We start from the raw sequence: 18,502 nt of genomic DNA on the forward strand, positions 1-18,502 counted from the left end.
GGCTTTAAATCATCTTTCTACCTAGGCTTAAACTAATATGGATTGGGATAATTTCTCAATATATCTAAAATGTATAGCCTGAAAAATTATGATTTATTCACTGTTTTTACAACTTTTCATATTAAACACAGGGCAGGAAGTGGAAGCTTTGGATGAAGCCTATAGACCAGCAGTTCTCAACCTGTGGGTCGCGACCCCTTTGGGGGTCGAACGACCCTTTCCCAGGGGTCGCCTAAGACCATTGGAAAACACATATACTTACATATTGTTTTTGTGATTAATCACTATGCTTTAATTATGTTCAATTTGTAACAATGAAAATACATCCTGCATATCAATATTTACATTACGATTCATAACAGTAGCAAAATTACAGTTATGAAGTAGCAACGAAAATAATTTTATGGTTGGGGGTCACCACAACATGAGGAACTGTATAAAAGGGTCGCGGCATTAGGAAGGTTGAGAACCACTGCTATAGACATTCTTGTCGGTTCATCCAACTCCCAGGAAATTAACACGGAGGTGGCCGTGGGAGTTTCCTTGATCCTAACACCATCTGCCCCCAGCGCCACCCCAGCCATATCGCCTGGACCCCAGCGACATCACAGGGCACCAGCAGTTCACCCCAGGGGAGGAACTCCGTGATCACAGAGCTGACTGGGTGCCCGGGTAGAGGGGACCGGAAGTTGTTTTTTCGCCCCCCGCCCAGGGGCCGGACCGGGTGTCTGCGGGTTCGGTTTGGTTCCCGCCCTTGTCAGAGTCTCTGGTCCGGCCGGAAAGCTTGGCAGCCCGGGGTGGGCTCACTGCAGAGCCCGCCTTCGGCAGACGGTGTAAATAACCCCGGTCTCCTAGCAACGCGGGCCGGGCCGCAGACCGGCGGGGCGGCCCACATCGCTCAGGCGCGAGCCGGAACCCCGAGCCGGAGCCGAAGGGGAGCCGAAAACCAGAGCTTAAGAATAAGCAGGAAATGGCGGACGAGGCGTTGTTTTTGCTTCTCCATAACGAGATGGTGTCAGGCGTGTACAAGTCCGCGGAGCAGGGGGAGGTGGTGAGTTCCCCTCGGTTCCTTCCTCCCACCCCCGTCCCCGAGCCGGTGCCGCCTGCAGATTCCTCGGCCCTGTAACGGGGAGCTGTCTGCGGTCTTCCATCTGCTTTTCTTTCGCATCTTCTATTTGATGCCTTTTCGTCCAGTTCCATACCTGTGACCTGCAGGCCGCAGATTTCCTTTCTTTCAGTGTTGTCCCTACCGTGCTTTAGGGCAGGGTTAACTGCACAGCCGACTTTGGCACCCGCTTAATAATTCTCCATTTCCAACACTCTGAGCGGCCCACCGCGCAGACTGTCCCAGCCTGAGATCCAGCCCCTCCCTCCGACCCCTCGCCGCGGTCCCTACCACTCCGCCCCACCCCAAGACAGAAACCTGATGAGGTTTGAGATCAAAGCAGTTTGCAGGCGTTACTATAATTAGGAAACTAATTAATTAAAAAAATACTTAATGCCCATTATGTTAGAGCTGGTTTTCTAGGTGCTGGGGGGTATAGTAATGAAGGAAACAATGGCCCCATCCTTGTAGAGGTTACTTCTAATATGTGGGAGTCCTCATTCACCCATTGATTCACTCAGAAAACTTTTAGTACAGATTGTGGGCCTGACACTGTGCTAGATGAATAAGATAAAATCCCTGCCTCACAGTGGTTGGGGAATAGGAGTTCAACGAATAATTAAAGTTTTGGCTGGTAATTAGGTATGGAATTATGGAGTTGTAATAAATAGGCTTTATAAATGAGATATTCCAAAGTCATGCTCAAGTCAGAAGCCCTTTCTATAATGCTGTTGATAAAGAGGGGTGGAAAGTGGGGGTAGGAAAAGCATCCTAAGCAAAGGTAAAGGCATAGAGATATGAATGAGTGTGAAGTATTTAAATATGCTTAAGTATTTCATTGTGACTAGATTGGATAGGGAGAGTTAAATGTGTTGAGAGCTAAAACTAGAAAGACCCTTGTATGATTAAAGAATTAGAACCTTCTTAGTGGAAGATTTAAAGGGCTTTTAAGGGGGAATGACATGGCCCATTCATGTGTTAGAAAGGGGCTGGCTGGATGGGAAGATCCTTGTAGTGAGAAGATCATGTATTGCAGGCCCTCAGGCAGGAGATGACAAAAATCTGAATTAAGACAGGGATAGAGAGAAGAAGAGGGAACAAATCTGAACAATAGGAGGTGGAATCTCTAGGACTTGGTTAGGTATAGGAGTGAGAATTGAAAATTTAGAGTGAGAAGTCTGGTTGGTTGGAGAGGAATAAAGGAGAAGAAGGAGATGAAGATAATGAACTTTTCATTTTGGGGCAGGTTGAAATTTTGATATGCCTCTAGGACAGCAGTTCTCAACCTGTGGGTCGAGACCCCTTTGGCGGTCGAACGACCCTTTCACAGGGGTCGCCTAAGACCATCCTGCATATCAGATACTTACATTACGATTCATAACAGTAGCAACATTACAGTTATGAAGTAGCAACGAAAATAATTTTATGGTTGGGTCACAACATGAGGAACTGTATTTAAAGGGCCAGGAGGTTGAGAACCACTGCTGTAGGATATCCAGGAAGGGGAACTACCAGATTGTAAAATGCAAGAAGGATAGTGTCTTAGTACATTCCGGCTGCCGGAAAAAAATACCATAGACTGAGGGGCTTAAAACAACAGATTTATTTCTCACAGTTCTGGAGGCTGGGAAGTCCAAGATCAAGGTGCCAGCAGAATCCATGTCTGGTGAAAGCCCGCTCCTGGTTCATAAATAAATGGATGTCTTCTGGCTGTGCCCTCACGTGGTGGAAGGGGGCTAGCTAGCTCTCTGGGAGTTGTTTTATAAGGGCACTAATCTTATTTTTAAGGGCTCACCTCCCAAGGGTCCCACCTCCTAGTACCATCGATGTGTGAATTTTGGGGCGACACAAACATCCAATCTGTGGCAAATGTCATTAGGGAGATATCATTAGGAAGACTTCAGGAAGAGTACTGGAAAAGAAGCAAATTCTATTGTTATCAGATCCATCTGTAATAGAGATTTTTTCCAAGTTACAAGTTTTTGACTTTATCATCATCAACAACCAAGAGTTATTAATGTTTACCATTTGTGTTAAGTGCTGAGGAGTAGATGTTTACTGTTTGTTTAAAGCTAGTCTTCCTTTTCCCCAAAGAATAATGAGTAGCACACCCCTTTTACTCTTTATCATACTATCCCTGACCCTCCACCCCTAGCCCTCAACATGCAACTAGTAATCTTCATTTTCTCTCTCTACTTTCTCTCTTCCGGCTCTTGCCTAGGAAAACCACCTTTAAAAAAAAAAAAATTCCTCTTTTTCCTAATGAATTAATCCAAAAGAACCAAACAGAGCTGTTGTAATCATGACTGATAATTTAAGCTAGCAATTTTCAACTGGTGTATCACAAGAATTTTTAAAACATGTGACCTAGCTGGTTTGGCTCAGTAGATAGAGCACTGTGGGCCTGCGGACTAAAGGGTCCTGGGTTCGATTCTGGTCAAGGGCACATGCCCGGGTTGCAGGCTCGATCCCCAGGACGGCAGAAGGCAGCCGATCATTGATTCTCTCTCCCTTTTCTTTCCTCTCTGAAATCAATAAAAAAATAAAGTAACTTTTCCTATTACAATTTGTTTATGGGGGAGGGGGGAATGTAAAGTACGTGTAAACAAAGTAATTTTTAAAAGTTCTGTGGCAGCCCTAACCGGTTTGGCTCAGTGGATAGAGCGTTGGCCTGCAGACTGAAGGGTCCCAGGTTCGATTCCGGTCAAGGGCATGTACCTTGGTTGCGGGCACATCCCCAGTAGGGAGTGTGCAGGAGGCAGCTGATGGATGTTTCTCTCTCATCGATGTTTCTAACTCTCTATCCCTCTCCCTTCCTCTCTGGAAAAAATCAATAAAATATATTTTTTTAAAAATGTAAAAGAAAGATACATAATCCTGTCATCCAGAAATGGTATTTATATATCTTTTTAGACAAAGTTGTAAGTTTTGAAATGAAATAGTTCTCACCCTCCAAATCAGTGATTGTCAAACTATATTAAAGAGGAATTAAATCTCTAAAAACTGAATAATTAGGTATTTACCAACTTATGGAGAAGAGGCTTTTTAGAAAAGTTAATGGGTAATATTTTCAAGTTTAATTTTCTTAAAATTTGGTGCCTACTAGTGAGCACTCACAGATGCCAAAGGGAATGAAGAAGTAGTAACATCAGAAGGTATTTGCTAGGGCTTATTTTAAAAGTTCGTGTGATCATAGTTAGTCTTTGAGAATGCCTACATAGTAAGTGTATTTCCTGCTAACCAATATGCTCCTGGATGATTCTACAAAGAGTAGATTGTTCTCCAAAGACCATCATGACTTATAGGTACTTATTCCACCTCCGCATGTTTGGGAATGAGTGTGGAAAATAACAGAAAAACCAAGGATAGTGATAAGTACAATAAGTGTATGTACAGTGTGCTATAGGAAAATAGGAGCATCAGGGAAGGTTTCTGGGAGGATGTGGTACTTGAACTGAATTTAAAGCATGTGCAGTTTAGGGAACAACTTTAACAAAGGCATGGAGGCAGAAGAAGGGGCAAAAGAGAGCGTGGAACTCTGGACATGCTGCAGAAGTTTCAGAGCGGTAGAAGGAAGGATGTTTGTGGATATGTGGCTGTTAGTGATTCTGGATAACTAGTCAGGGATCAGTTTGGGTTTGTTTTTGTTGTTGTTGTTGTTGTTGTTAATCCTCACCCGAGGATATTTTCCCATTGATTTTTAGGAAGAGTAGAAGAGAGAGGGAAGACAAAGAGAAACATCAATGTGAGAGAAACACATAGATTGGTTGCCTCCTGCATGAGCCCCGACCAGGAAGGAGCCTGCAACCAAGGTACGTGCCCTTGACTGGAATCAAACCCGGGACCCTTTGGTCCGCAGGCTGATGCTCTATTCACTGAGCCAAACTGGCGAGGGCCAGGGATCAGTTTTTAATTTTTTTTTAAATTTTGTATTGATTGATTGATTTTTTAGGGGGAGAAAGTCCGACGGGGGTGGTGGTGGTGGTGGAGAGGGCAGGAGGGAAAGAGAGAAAGGGAAATATTGATTTGTTGTTACACATATTTATGCATTCATTGATTGATATTTGTATGAGCCCTGACTGGAGATCAAGCCCACAGCCTTGGTATATCTGGACAACACTCTAACCAACTGAACTACCCAACCAGGGCTAGCCAGGGATCATTTAAGGAAAGGCATGTAATGTCATGCTAAGGAGTTCGGATTTATTTTGAAGAAAGGGGATGGCTTCTGAGAGATCCAGTAGAGAAATAACATGATTTGTTTTTAGAAAGTCTATACATAAATATGGAAAATAAATCAAAGGGGAAAAAAAGTAGAGATAAAGAGATCAGTTGGAAGGTTCTGACTGAAAACCAGGAGAGAAATGAAAAGGGCTAACTTAAGCAGTAAGGATGGAGAGAGAAGATGTATTTTGGAAAACATGTAGATGATAGGCTCCACAGGACTGGACAGCAGTGTGTGGAGAAAGGTTGGGAGCAAAGAGGTGAAGAAAATGGAAGTTTTCTGGTTGGAGTAACTAGGGATGGTGGTGCCATTAGTGAAGTTAGGGAATTCTGGAGGACGAGTAGGCTAGATATGCCTATTTGAGGGGCCTGTGGACCTCTAGATGCTATGTCCAGTAAAGTATATACTAGAAATACAGATTTAGTAGTTATAGCCTCCAAAGTGGAGTACACGGTTACTGAAAGTTCAGCAAATAATGAGGCCCATGGTATACTTTTTAGTGGAAGATAAACAGGCTTCAGAATATGTAAAAAGTTCTGCCCTCTTGGCGCTGTATTCTAGTAGAGGGTGGAGATGGAGGGACACAGCAATATAAAATGTATATATAGTGCAATGTATAGATAGTAAAATGTATATATAGTACATGAAATGGTGAAATAAGTTCTTTGGAGACAACTTAAACAGAAAGTGGGTTAGGGCATCAGAATCACTTTTAGAGGGCGTCTTGAAACAGATTACTGATTCTACACCCAGTTTCTGATTCAGTAAATTGGGGGTGGAATTATAGAATTCGTCATCATTATAGGTTTCTATGTAATGCCGTTGTTGCTGGTCTTGAAAAATCACATTTTGAAAATTATTAGGATAGAGAGTTGCTGAAAGGGAATGAAGTTGCAATTTTAGAGAAATGGTTAAAATGGGCCTCAAAAATAAAATAAAATGGGCCTCATTTGAGATGGTGACATGTGAGCGAAGACTTAAAGTGAGGGGGTTGACTTTTTTGAATATCTGGAAGAAAAGTTGCTTATGCAAGAGCCCTGAGATAAGGGCATGGCTGGCATGTTTAAGGACAGCAAGGAGACCAGTGCAGCTGGAACAGAATGAGTGGAGAAGAGTAGAAGGTTGAGGTTCAAGAGGTACGTGGGTCTGGATTGTATAGGTATTTGTAGGTCATTCAGAGGATTTGGGGAGTCTTCAGCATAGGGATAGTATTTAAAGCCTTAACACGATGAAATTGTCAATTGAAGAACAAAGCAAATGCATTATTCCAGGCATAGGATGGGGTCATCAATATAGACACACAGAATTCGAAAGCCTGGATAACTCTTAAGAGACATTTTGAAACAAGGAACAATAGAACTCAATGACCATACAAAGTGAATGACTGACAGAAAAAATCAAAGGTGATACCAAGTTTTATTATTTATTTTTTATTTTTAAAAATATATTTTTATTGATTTCAGAGAGAAAGGGAGAGGGAGAGAGAGAGAGAGAAACATCAATGATGAGAGAGAATCATTGATTGGCTGCATCCTGCATGCCCCCCACTGGGGATCAAGCCAGCAACCCGGGCATATGCCTTGACCAGAATCGAACCTGGGACCCCTCAGTCTGCAGGCTGATGCTCTATCCACTGAGACAAACTGGCTAAGGCTATTTTTGTTTTTAGAGAATTTTATAAGAGTTTATTTGAGCCAAAACTGAGGACAGTTCCTGGGAAGCAAGATCTCAAATGGTCCTAATACCAAGTTTTATAACTACTGAGGAGAGAAGAATTGTTGAATGGGGGAAAACAAGTAGGGGGAGAATAATTATGAAGAGGCTTCAACATTTCTGAAAAGTAATAATAAGCAACAGTTCCCTATTTATCTTATTGCCTTATGAAAATGATTAGTACTAAGAAAATTCACTTTTTCCTGTAATGTTTCAATGAAGAAAGTATACATGTTTACATTTTTTTTAGCCAACATTTTAAAACAATTTTGAATGCCAACATTCTGACATTCTAAAAGTATTCTAAGGTATTATTTTTTCAAATAGGAAAATGGACGCTGTATTACTAAGCTGGAAAACATGGGGTTTCGAGTGGGACAAGGATTGATAGAAAGGTGAGCAGTCTGGATTTGAAAATTTTCTTCCAGGTAGGTTATGAACAAAGATGATCCATTTCAAAAGATTGCATAAAACTTGAGATACTTTTGCCCTAACCGGTTTGGCTCAGTGGATAGAGCGTCGGCCTGCGGACTGAAGGGTTCCGGGTTCGATTCCGGTCAAGGGCATGTACCTTGGTTGCGGGCACATCCCCAGTAGGGAGTGTGCAGGAGGCAGCTGATCGATGTTTCTCTCTCATCGATATTTCTAACTCTCTATCCCTCTCCCTTCCTCTCTGTAAAAAATCAATAAAATATATTAAAAAAAACCTTGAGATACTTTAATTCTTCTCTGTTCTTTAATTCACAAATTGAAATTTCTTTTTAGGTCTTACGTTATTTTAACTCAGTTATTCAATTATTATGTTTTAATATTGAAGAAAATATATATTTTATATATTTGAGCCTTTTTTCCCGGGAGACTTTGATGTACTAAAGTAGCTATCTAAATTTTGTTCCATAGGTTTTTTTAACCTAAATATATTTTGTTTAAATGCATACATAGGTGGAGATGCTTTAGAGTCTATGTTTATGTATGCAGTCATCTTCTAATTTATAGAACAATTTTTAGTATTCCTTTCTCTCTAAATAGTTGAACTTTGTTTTATGTAACAATACCGTGATCATCCTCAGCTTTTTTTGATGTGCTAGGATGAATTGCACCTAAAACTGCAACTTACTGTTAGACTCTACTGTGAGACCAATTTTAGCCCCATAATTGTATTAAAGAATGTAAATCTATTGAGATGGGATCTACTTTGCTTGATGCTTATCACTTTATGACTGTCAATATTCACTGCTATTCGGCATTTGGAAATTAGTTAACAATTTGCCCCTCCTACTTTCTTTGGAGGAAAAATACTGTATTACTTCTAGTTGATCTTTTTAGGTTTACAAAAGATACCGCGAGGTTCAAGGATGAGTTAGATATTATGAAGTTCATTTGTAAAGATTTCTGGACTACAGTATTCAAGAAACAAATCGACAATCTCAGGACAAATCATCAGGTATTTCGATAAATTAAAGCCTATTTTTTAAGTCCTTTAACTTAATATAAATGTCCTATTTTAGTGATTTACTTATTTAAAACTTAAAATAATTTCTACTCAACTTTGGATGTTTCTCTTATATGTTATTAATAAGTTATATTCTCTAATAGGATATAGTGAATAAAGACAAAGGGACAATGATCAGTTATGATAGCTGTTTCTTTCCCCCAATTAAATAAGTTATTTTAAGTTTTAAAAAGTAGCAATGTCAGAATGATAAAGTTTTAGGATTTAGTTTCTTAGCTATTATTACTTAGGTAATAAGAAGCAGAACCACAAATATGTCACATTTATGCCTTTAGAGTAATTTTTGAAGTCCATTTTATGGAACATATTTAGCTCTTAAATTAGTCTTGTATTGTTTAGTTGCTGCCATAGTTTCTGTTAAAATATTTTAATATAAAAATCAATAGACTACATGGAAAATGTGCATTTAAAATCCATTTAAGGAAGTAGAGTGGATTTGGCCCTTTGATTAAGTATAAAAAAGGAAAAGAATATATCTAGTAGCTATCTGTAGAATTTATTTTTTCATATAACAGTATCAACCTGACTTTAGAAGTACTTGAAATAGTAATGGAAAGAAGTGACTGATGATTGGCTTCATAGATATGAGTTAATAATATATAACTGCTGATTTTACCTAGATAAGTATTGGTGATTCTTTTGCACTAGACTGTGAGTTAAGGATAGAGTCTATGTCTTATGCATCTTTTTATCTTCAGTATCTAAAAGCATTCAATAAATATATAGTTATATAATACTGAACAACTCTTAAGCTTGAACATTGCAGAACTCCTTCACTCAAAGAGAATTTGAGGCCCTGGTTGGGTAGTTCAGTTGGTTAGAGCGTCATCCCTATACACCAAGGTTGCAGGTTTGATCCCCAATCAGGGCACATATAAAAATCAACCAGTGAGTGCATAAATAAGTGGAACAACAAATTGATGTTTTTCTCTCTCTCTCTAAAATCAATCAGTAAGTAAAGTTGGCCAATAGAAACAAGTTTCAATAACTTAGAAAGCTCTTATTGTTTTGAAGAAAAGGTAATTTTTAAGGACTGCAGGCTACAGTGACTTTGGATGTGTTTTCTGTTTTTTGGAACAGGGCATCTATGTACTTCAGGACAACAAATTCCGTCTGCTTACTCAGATGTCTGCAGGAAAACAGTACTTAGAACATGCATCTAAGGTATTTAATGGAATAAAAAAAATTGAGGTTTTTTTTATTATTATTATGAAAAGAGTAGAACCATAGGGAAAAGTACAGTGCCAAATACAACAGACTTTTGAATTTAAAATAGGTTTTACCATGTTTCTTTTTTGTTTAGACACTTTTCTTTGAAATAGGAGACAGCTGTTCATCATATTAAAATAACTTAAATTGTAGCTAAGTAGGCTTATGATGACCAATTAAAGAAACACTATAACTAAATGCCAATTGAATGTGGGTTAATGATAAATTTTTGAATATAGCATAGATATGTCAGAAAAGATATTCAAGCTTATAAAACTCTTATTAGCTGTGCAAAATTATTGACCTCAGAGTTTATATTTACAATTTCCTTTAGTAGGTTAAAAAAATTGTTTTAAACATAGTTAACAATGTTTCTAAGAATACATGTTTTGTGTTAAGTATATCTGTTTCTGGATTTTGTGTACTTTTTGTTTTTCAATCTCATGTAGGAATCAAAAATAAGTAGACATATGTATTAAAGAAAGATGACAAGTTTTAATGTAAGGGTTCCTTTGAAATGATTAAAATATCTGGGGCCATCTAAGCTGCTATTTATCTGTAAAAAATTGCCCATACCTTAAATCATCTAACACAAGGCCATATAGGTATAGAGGAAAGAACATGGACTTGGGACCAACTAAATCTAAATTTGGGACCAAATCTAATGTAGATTTAAGGTAAGCTCCACAATTTACAGGTTTGTGACATTGGGTAATTTACATAACCCCTATGGACCTTAGTTACTCATTAATAAAACTGGTTATAATAATTTCTATATTATAAACAGTCTGTAAGCTTTCTTCCAGTTCAAAATTTCATGACTCTAGTTCTAAATGCTTATCAGTACCCATTTATGTATATCTATATGTATAAAGAGATAATATGCTAGTTGGTCCTAATGGTGTTCCAGTCATGACTGGAGCTGGTGGGTGGAGACGGGGGTGGGGACTTCCGCCCCCCAGCGCCCAGCGGAGGCGCACGCAGGCCTGCCCAGCGCTAATGTCACGCTGCCTATGTGAGTCCTGCCCAGCGCTGAGGTGAAGCTGCTTTTCAGACTATAACTTCAGCCATCGAAGATCAAACTGTATGCCCCAAATGCTTTCTCTTGGATGGTCCAGGTGGTAGTGGAAAAACATATCTTTATAAAGTTTTAATACATTATATTAGAGGTCGTGGTGGTACTGTTTTACCTACAGCGTCTACAGGAATTGCTGCAAATTTACTTCTCGGTGGAAGAACCTTTCATTCCCAGTATAAATTACCGATTCCATTAAATGAAACTTCAATTTCTAGACTCAATATAAAGAGTGAAGTTGCTAAAACCATTAAAAAGGCCAAACTTCTCAGTATTGATGAATGCACCATGGCATCCAGTCCTGCTATAAATGCCATAGACAGATTACTAAGAGAAATTATAAATTTGAATGTTGCATTTGGTGGGAAAGTTCTCGGGAATTTTTGACAATGTCTCAGTATTGTACCGCATGCTATGTGATCGGCCATAGTACAAACGACTTTAAAGAACTGCAGTGTTTGGGGATGATTCAGAAAGTTGTCTTTTAAAACAAATATGAGATCAGAGAATTCCGCTTATAGTGAATGGTTAGTAAAACTTGGAGATGGCAAACTTGATAGCAGTTTTTTAAAAAATATATATATATTTTATTGAATTTTTACAGAGAGGAAGGGAGAGAGTTAAAAACATTGATCAGCTGCCTCCTGCACACACCCCACTGGGGATATGCCCACAACCAAGGTACATGCCCTTGACTGGAATCGAACCTGAGACCCCTCAGTCCACAGGCCTATGCTCTATCCACTGAGCCAAACCGGCTAGTTTTCTTTTGTTTTTATATATATTATTGATTTTACAGAGGAAGGGAGAGGGAGAGAGAGCGATAGAAACATCAATGAGAGAGAATCATTGATTGGCTGCCTCCTGCTTGCCCCCTATGGGGACAGAGCCCACAACCCAGGCATGTGCCCCTAGCCAGAATCGAACCTGAGACCCCTTAGTCTGCAGGCCAATGCTCTATCCATTGAGCCAAACCAGCTATGGCTTGATAGCAGTTTTCATTTAGAAATGGATATTATTAAAATCCCCTGTGAAATGATTTGTAACAGATCTATTATTGAAGCTACCTTTGGAAATAGTATATCTGTAGATAATATTAAAAATATATCTAAATGTGCAATTCTTTGTCCAAAAAATGAGCACGTTCAAAAATTAAATGAAATTTTGGATATACTCGATGGAGATTTTCACACATATTTGAGTGATGATTCCATTGATTCAACAGATGATGCTGAAAAGGAAAATTTTCCCATTGAATTTCTTTTTTTTTTTAAATATATTTTATTGATTTTTTACAGAGAGGAAGGGAGAGGGATAGAGAGTTAGAAACATCGATGAGAGAGAAACATCCATCAGCTGCCTCCTGCACACTCCCTATTGGGGATGTGCCCGCAACCAAGGTACATGCCCTTGACTGGAATTGAACCTGGGACCCTTCAGTCCGCAGGCCAATGCTCCATCCACTGAGCCAAACCAGTTAGGGCCCCATTGAATTTCTTAATAGTATTACTCCTTCGGGAATGCTGTGTCATAAATTAAAATTGATAGAAGGTGCAATCATCATGCTACTGAGAAATCTTAATAGTAAATGGGGTCTTTGTAATGGTACTAGATTTATTATCAAAAGATTATGACCTAACATTACTGAAGCTGAAGTATTAACAGGATCTGCAGAGGGGGAGGTTGTTCTGATTCCAAGAATTGATTTGTCCCCATCTGACACTGGCCTCCCATTTAAATTAATTTGACGACAGTTTCCCGTGATGCCAGCATTTGCAATGACTATTAATAAATCACAAGGACAAACTCTAGACAGAGTAGGAATATTCCTACCTAAACCTGTTTTCAGACATAGTCAGTTATATGTTGCTTTCTCTCGAGTTTGAAGAGCATGTGATGTTACAGTTAAAGTTCTAAGTACTTCATCACAAGGGAAATTAGTCAAGCACTCTGAAAGTGTTTTCACTCTTAATGTGGTATACAGGGAGATATTAGAATAGAATAAGTTTAATCACTTTATCAGTCATTGTTTGAATCACTGTTGTTTTTAAATCATGTTTTTGTTGTTTTTATATCATGTCTTTGTTGTTATATCATTTTGTTATTTTTTATTTATTAATACATTTATATATTTTCATATACATTTTACTAATTTCCTTTCATCTCTGACACTTCTATTATAAAGGGCAAATAGCAATATTATATATTTCCTCTAATTAATTCCCTTTTAATGTGCATGAATTTTGTGCACCGGGCCACTAGTTGTAAAATAATAGTCTATATTATTTATATATACATAGTATTGTTGAATAGTATACAATACAGAAATGTAGATAATCAAAAATTCCTTAGATTAATTTTTTAGTTCCCATTTTTGTCCTGGCTTTCTCTGCTGTAGCCCAGTCCCTTTCCTTGTTTCTATATGACAGGATTTCTCAATTTCAGCACTAATGGTATTTTGAACTAGATAATTTTTTTGTTGTGAACAAATCACGATTTTTAGTTGTGGGAAGCAGAAACCAATTCTGATTGAATGGAATAATATCAGCTCACAGAACTGATGGGAAGAAAACAGGCAAGAATCCTGGGACGTTAAAGCAGCCAGAAAGGTAGCCCCTAATCATTCCACTGGGAGGATCTGGTTAGACTTCTTCAGTCAGAACTGACATTAGACACAGCCACCCTTGTTGCCTCTAGAACTAATTCTAACCTGTTTCCAGCTTGAGTTTGTCACTCACTCTAGATTCAGAGTCCTGGAATGGAGCACACAATTGGCAGAACTTGTCATGTGTCATACTTTAGTTGCAAGGAGCTGGGAAATCTAACAATCCAAAGTTTCAGTAATTTGAAAAGTTTTTCCACAACCCTTTTTTAAAAACAGGAATTACTTAATAATAGTAAGACTTAAATGTCATACTTATCCATAGACTTTTCTGTCTTAGTAAATCCTTAATATTTTCTTCACATTTTTTCCCCCTTTTAGTATTTAGCATTTACATGTGGCTTAATCAGAGGTGGTTTATCAAACTTGGGGATTAAAAGTATTGTAACAGCTGAGGTGTCTTCAATGCCTGCCTGTAAGTTGAATTCACATTTTTTACAAATGTTTTTAATTATTATTTTTTAGGTCTGGTGTTTTTTTGTTTTTGTTAAATTAGAGGAAATTTAAAATGCTAAAACCATTTATTTTACTTTGACCAATTTTAATATTTAATGTAGTAATATGTAGCATACTTATATTCAGTGATTTTTGAATTCAGAATGGACATTGATATAAGAAAATGTGCTAAAGAAATCCAAATTTACCAGACTTAAGGAATGATTCTTAACCTTTTAAGAAAAAAATGTTTTTACTGATTTGAGAGAGAAAGAGGAAAGGAGAGGGAGAGAGAAACATCGATTGCCTCCTGCCCACCCCCTACTGGTGATCAAGTGGCACCCAGTGTGTGCCCTGACTGGGAATGGAACTGGCAACCTCTTGTTCCCTGGGAAGAGGACGCTCAACCAACTGAGCCACACACGCCAGGGTGATTAACTTTTAAAGGAAAATTGTATTCTTTCAGATAGAAAATTTCCCTATAGCATTGAAAAACACTTTTAAAGTTTTCTAGACTATATTTATTACGTAAAACTAGATAAAGCCAGCTGGGTTTTTTTTTTTTATCAGTAAACTCATTTGGAAAGATCTTTTCACCTAGATATACCAACCAAGAATAAAATTGACTTGAGCTTCAATGTGTTTCCTTTAACAAAAAATTTGAAAAGTTTGTCATAACAAGTTTCTTGATTAAAACTACTAGCTGATGTTTAGACTTGTTTTCCTTGTTCCTAAAATCAAAATTATTTTTCATGTTTTCTCTTTTAGGTAAATTTCAGGTGATGATACAGAAGTCATAGAACATACTGAAATGCAATGCTTCAACAGTGTAAAGAGTTAAATTATTCATGTATAAAGTATTTCAAGTAGCAATGATTTAATTAAAATTGTTGGACATTTGTGTTATATAAGCTATTTGCTAACTTATATAATGAAAGATGTACTCTTAAGCAGGACTAAGGTTGTATTTTATCAGTTTAACATAGGTCAAGTTAATGCAGATAGAGACATTCTACCATAACATACACTTTATTGAATCTATTCAGAATGAAAAAATCCTAATTTCAAATAAATAAACACCAAGATGTAGGATCCTTATTTTAACATTTCTACTTGCTTAGGGATGGATGTTTAACCACAGATGGAAAAGCAAAACTCAGGGTTTGATAAATTAGAATAAAAAAAGAGCCAGAATCATTTGTGTAAGAATGAACAAATTTTGATTCCTTTATGAATTTTAGTTATTAAAAAAAGCAAACGGCACACTAAATAAGACTTTATTTTATTGCTTATAATTTATTTCTATTAAGGATTTTTATGCCTGTATAAATATTTCATTATATACTAGAGGCCCATATAAGGATTTCATTATATGTAGTGTAGATTGTGTGAGATATGTCATATCAGGCTGCCTAAATTTACTCAAAAACATAATTTTACTTTAATAGATTTCAGTCCTGGAGAGATCCATTAATATAATAAAAGTGAAATATAGATTAGTTTAAATGTGAATTCAGTAACTCCAGGGCCAAAGAATATTAGGCATTTTAGGTAGAAATTTTTATATTTATTCCTGTTACAGTTACAACTTTCAATTTTTCTCCCCCTGCATAGAAGTGCTGGTGAAGTTTTTATCATATATATATATATATACATACATATACACACACACATACATACATACACACACACTAGAGGTCCAATGCACAAAATTTGTGCAAGGGGCTCTGAGGGCCAAGGCGGCATCCCCGGTCGCCGCCCCGGCCCTCGTAGCAGGAGCCCCGGAAGGATGTTCAGTCTAATTAGCATATTACGCTTTTATTATTATAGATTTTTTAAGGCAGATCCCTCCAGATTGGTAGGTGGCAGTTTTTTGTGGTTTTTTTACTTATTGACTTTTAGAGAGAGAGAAACATTGATTTGCTCTTCCACTTATTTATGCACTCATTGGTTGATTCTTGTATGTGCCCTGCCCTGGGATCGAACCCACAACCACGGCATTTCAGAACAACACTCTAACCAAATGAGTTACCCAACCAAGGTCTTCTTTATCTTTATTCCCTTATTTACTCTTTCCCACAGGTTAGAAGGAGTGTTACATTCAGGGTGTGGTGAGGGTCTGTTTCCTAGTTCACAGAGGGGTATCTCTTAACTAAATTGTCAGCAACCCAGCAATAAATATCAACACAAAGTAGATTATTATTGTAGCTCACGCAGGGAGAACAAAGGGTAAAATATTTAACTGTAGCAGTGTTTGACTATATTCTATGCAGTGAGAAAACCTGAAGTCATTTTCAAGGTCCACCATTTCTTTTTTTCAGTTGGGTCAAGTTTCTAAACTTTCTAGATCTCCATTTTCTGGCTAATGAAAAGAAAATAGGATTCCACAGAGTCTCCTATTTACCTACTCCAGGACTTCTGTGGGATTGAATGAGATGAGGCGCGGGAAAACTCTTCACAGACATTTGGTTACAGTGTAAAGTATTTGCAGCTGGCTATGAAGCAAGTTGGCTCCTGGGCTGAAGAAACTGCAAGGAGGCTAGTCGTCGCTAGAGAGAGGAAGCTGGGTGTTGCTACGTGATGTCATTACCTGGACAGAGGGAAGGACACTTAGCATATTAGCCTTTTATATATATAGTTACATTTTGGAAATCCATCATCTTTTGTAGATTTCTAACGCATAATAATGGCATGTTTACAGGTTCAGAAAAAAAAACACAATTTTATTTAACCTAGTATTTGATCGCAGAACCATTTTTTACAGAAACACTACCAGCCCAAATAAATCAACATTCTAGGGAAATTTGGGAAACATTTGTTTTAGAAATTTGGTAGCAATTGGTAATATGCGTAGCAAAATATAATTGTCATACAAATGAGATCAAATTGATATCTCTATAATTTTTTAAAATGATTTAATTAAAATTATTTGATTTATAGAGAGGAAGAGAAAGAAAAACATCAATTTGTTGTTCCACCCATTCATGCATTAATTGGTTGATTCTTTTTAAAAAATATATATTTTATTGATTTTTTTACAGAGAGGAAGGGAGAGGGATAGAGAGTTAGAAAAATCAATGAGAGAGAAACATCGATCAGCTGCCTCCTGCACACCCCCTACTGGGAATGTGCCCGCAACCAAGGTACATGTCCTTGACCTGGAATTGAACCTGGAATCCTTCAGTCTGCAGGCCGACGCTCTATCCACTGAGCCAAACCAGTTAGGACAATTGGTTGATTCTTGTATGTACCTCCACCGGAGATCGAACCTGCAACCTTGGCATATCGGGATGACGCTCTAACCAACTGAGCTACCTGGCTAGGGTCTATAAAACATTTTTCTTTCTATCCCAGAGAGTAGACTAAATAACTTGAATCAATTTTATTATAAGTCAGCTTCTAATTGGTTTATTCTAAGAGACACATGAAATAATCTTATTTGAAAATTAATAAAATTTTAATAAAAGTATTATCACAATTTAGTAAGTGTATATTATCCTGACCAAAAAAAAAAAAAATGTATCTTTTATGTGAACAAAAAAATACAGGTGCAATTTAATTTACTTTGTCACTGTTCCACAGACCTCATTAAATTACCATTTGGTAGCTGCTATTTTCAAAATAACTACTTCTAAATTATACCTTTAAAATGTATAATTTCTCAACAAATTTAAGGTTTTATACCTCTGTTAAGAGTGGATGAACTTCAATTTTTCATTAAAATTGGAAGATACTTTTAATTGTGATTAATGTCTTAAAATATCTATTTTTATTTGTCCTTACATTCCTGAAAAAAATCCTTATGCCAAATTGAGTCATTATAAAAATGGGTTCTCATTTACCTATTTGGGAATCCTCCAGCTTGCTAGAAAATAGAGGTGTTACTTTATTAAAATAAATTCTTATACCACTTGTCTTCAGCACATACAAAATTGCCTTCTTTTGTATGCTATCCAGTCCTCAGGAATTTCATTCTGTGTGAGTAGTGTGCATGACTACGTGTTCAATCACTAGTTATGGAAGAAACGTAAATTAAAACAATTAACAAATTAAAATCGACCCCTTTGTACCCATTCCCCCAGCATCAAAACGACAAAAAATGTGAAGCTATAACGGTTGTGATAAAGGTTGGAAAGCTAAGCTCTTTATAGTAGACAGTGCTGGCTGCCTATCCAGTAGCCACTGTCCCCTCTTTTCTAACAGAACTCCATCTTTTATAGGAATGGCAATGTGTGCTCTGCTAAAAAATTTCTATTTCCATCTTTCTTTATAATCAGAAAATATAACTCTAGCAAATTATAAGTTGAGGGTTTCTTATAATGCTTTGCTCCTTTGACGTAAACAGCAAGAAGGGATGGTGCCTTTTTTATCCTTCCTGGAATACAGATGTGAGACAAGAGACAAAGCAACCATACCATGACTGAAAAGATGAAAGCTACATACTAAAATTGATAAAAGAGAAATCTGTATGCAGCCCAGGATATTTCAGATATTTTTTTTAAATATATTTTATTGATTTTTTACAGAGAGGAAGGGAGAGAGATAGAGAGAGTTAGAAACATCGA

At 37.4% G+C, this 18,502-nt stretch overlaps 1 protein-coding gene across 4 annotated transcripts; it reads left to right on the forward strand.

Moving 5' to 3' along the window:
• Positions 1-828: 828 nt before the first annotated feature.
• On the forward strand, positions 829-15,207 carry TRAPPC6B (trafficking protein particle complex 6B). Of its 4 annotated transcripts, none has more exons than XR_002831778.1 (6): positions 829-1,051; positions 7,371-7,438; positions 8,334-8,487; positions 9,637-9,720; positions 13,344-13,449; positions 13,824-13,914. XR_002831778.1 is itself a non-coding variant. In XM_014464801.2 (6 exons), the coding sequence occupies exons 1-6, from the start codon at positions 971-973 to the stop codon at positions 14,735-14,737; spliced, it is 513 nt and encodes a 170-aa protein (XP_014320287.1). In that variant the 5' UTR covers positions 833-970; the 3' UTR covers positions 14,738-15,207. The 4 variants fall into 4 exon arrangements, 3 of the variants coding, with proteins under 3 accessions (XP_014320288.1, XP_014320287.1, XP_006099327.1); XM_014464801.2 differs by lacking the exon at positions 13,344-13,449 and adding an exon at positions 14,706-15,207 and having other exon boundaries at positions 833-1,051; positions 13,824-13,917; XM_006099265.3 differs by lacking the exon at positions 13,344-13,449 and adding an exon at positions 14,706-15,207 and having other exon boundaries at positions 838-1,051; positions 8,370-8,487; positions 13,824-13,917.
• Positions 15,208-18,502: the final 3,295 nt, after the last annotated feature.

Source organism: Myotis lucifugus, unplaced genomic scaffold (assembly GCF_000147115.1).
Source record: "Myotis lucifugus unplaced genomic scaffold, Myoluc2.0 scaffold_268, whole genome shotgun sequence".
Classification (NCBI taxonomy): Eukaryota; Metazoa; Chordata; class Mammalia; order Chiroptera; family Vespertilionidae; genus Myotis; species Myotis lucifugus.

What these genes read in the sequence shown, in the direction of transcription:
- TRAPPC6B (XM_014464801.2), top strand. Translation starts at nt 971, where the DNA reads ATGGCGGACGAGGCGTTGTTTTTGCTTCTCCATAACGAGATGGTGTCA. An exon ending in CCGCGGAGCAGGGGGAGGTG is followed by an intron (nt 1,052 to 7,370) that starts GTGAGTTCCCCT and finishes TTTTTCAAATAG; the next exon opens with GAAAATGGACGCTGTATTAC. An exon ending in GGTGTCTTCAATGCCTGCCT is followed by an intron (nt 13,918 to 14,705) that starts GTAAGTTGAATT and finishes TTTCTCTTTTAG; the next exon opens with GTAAATTTCAGGTGATGATA.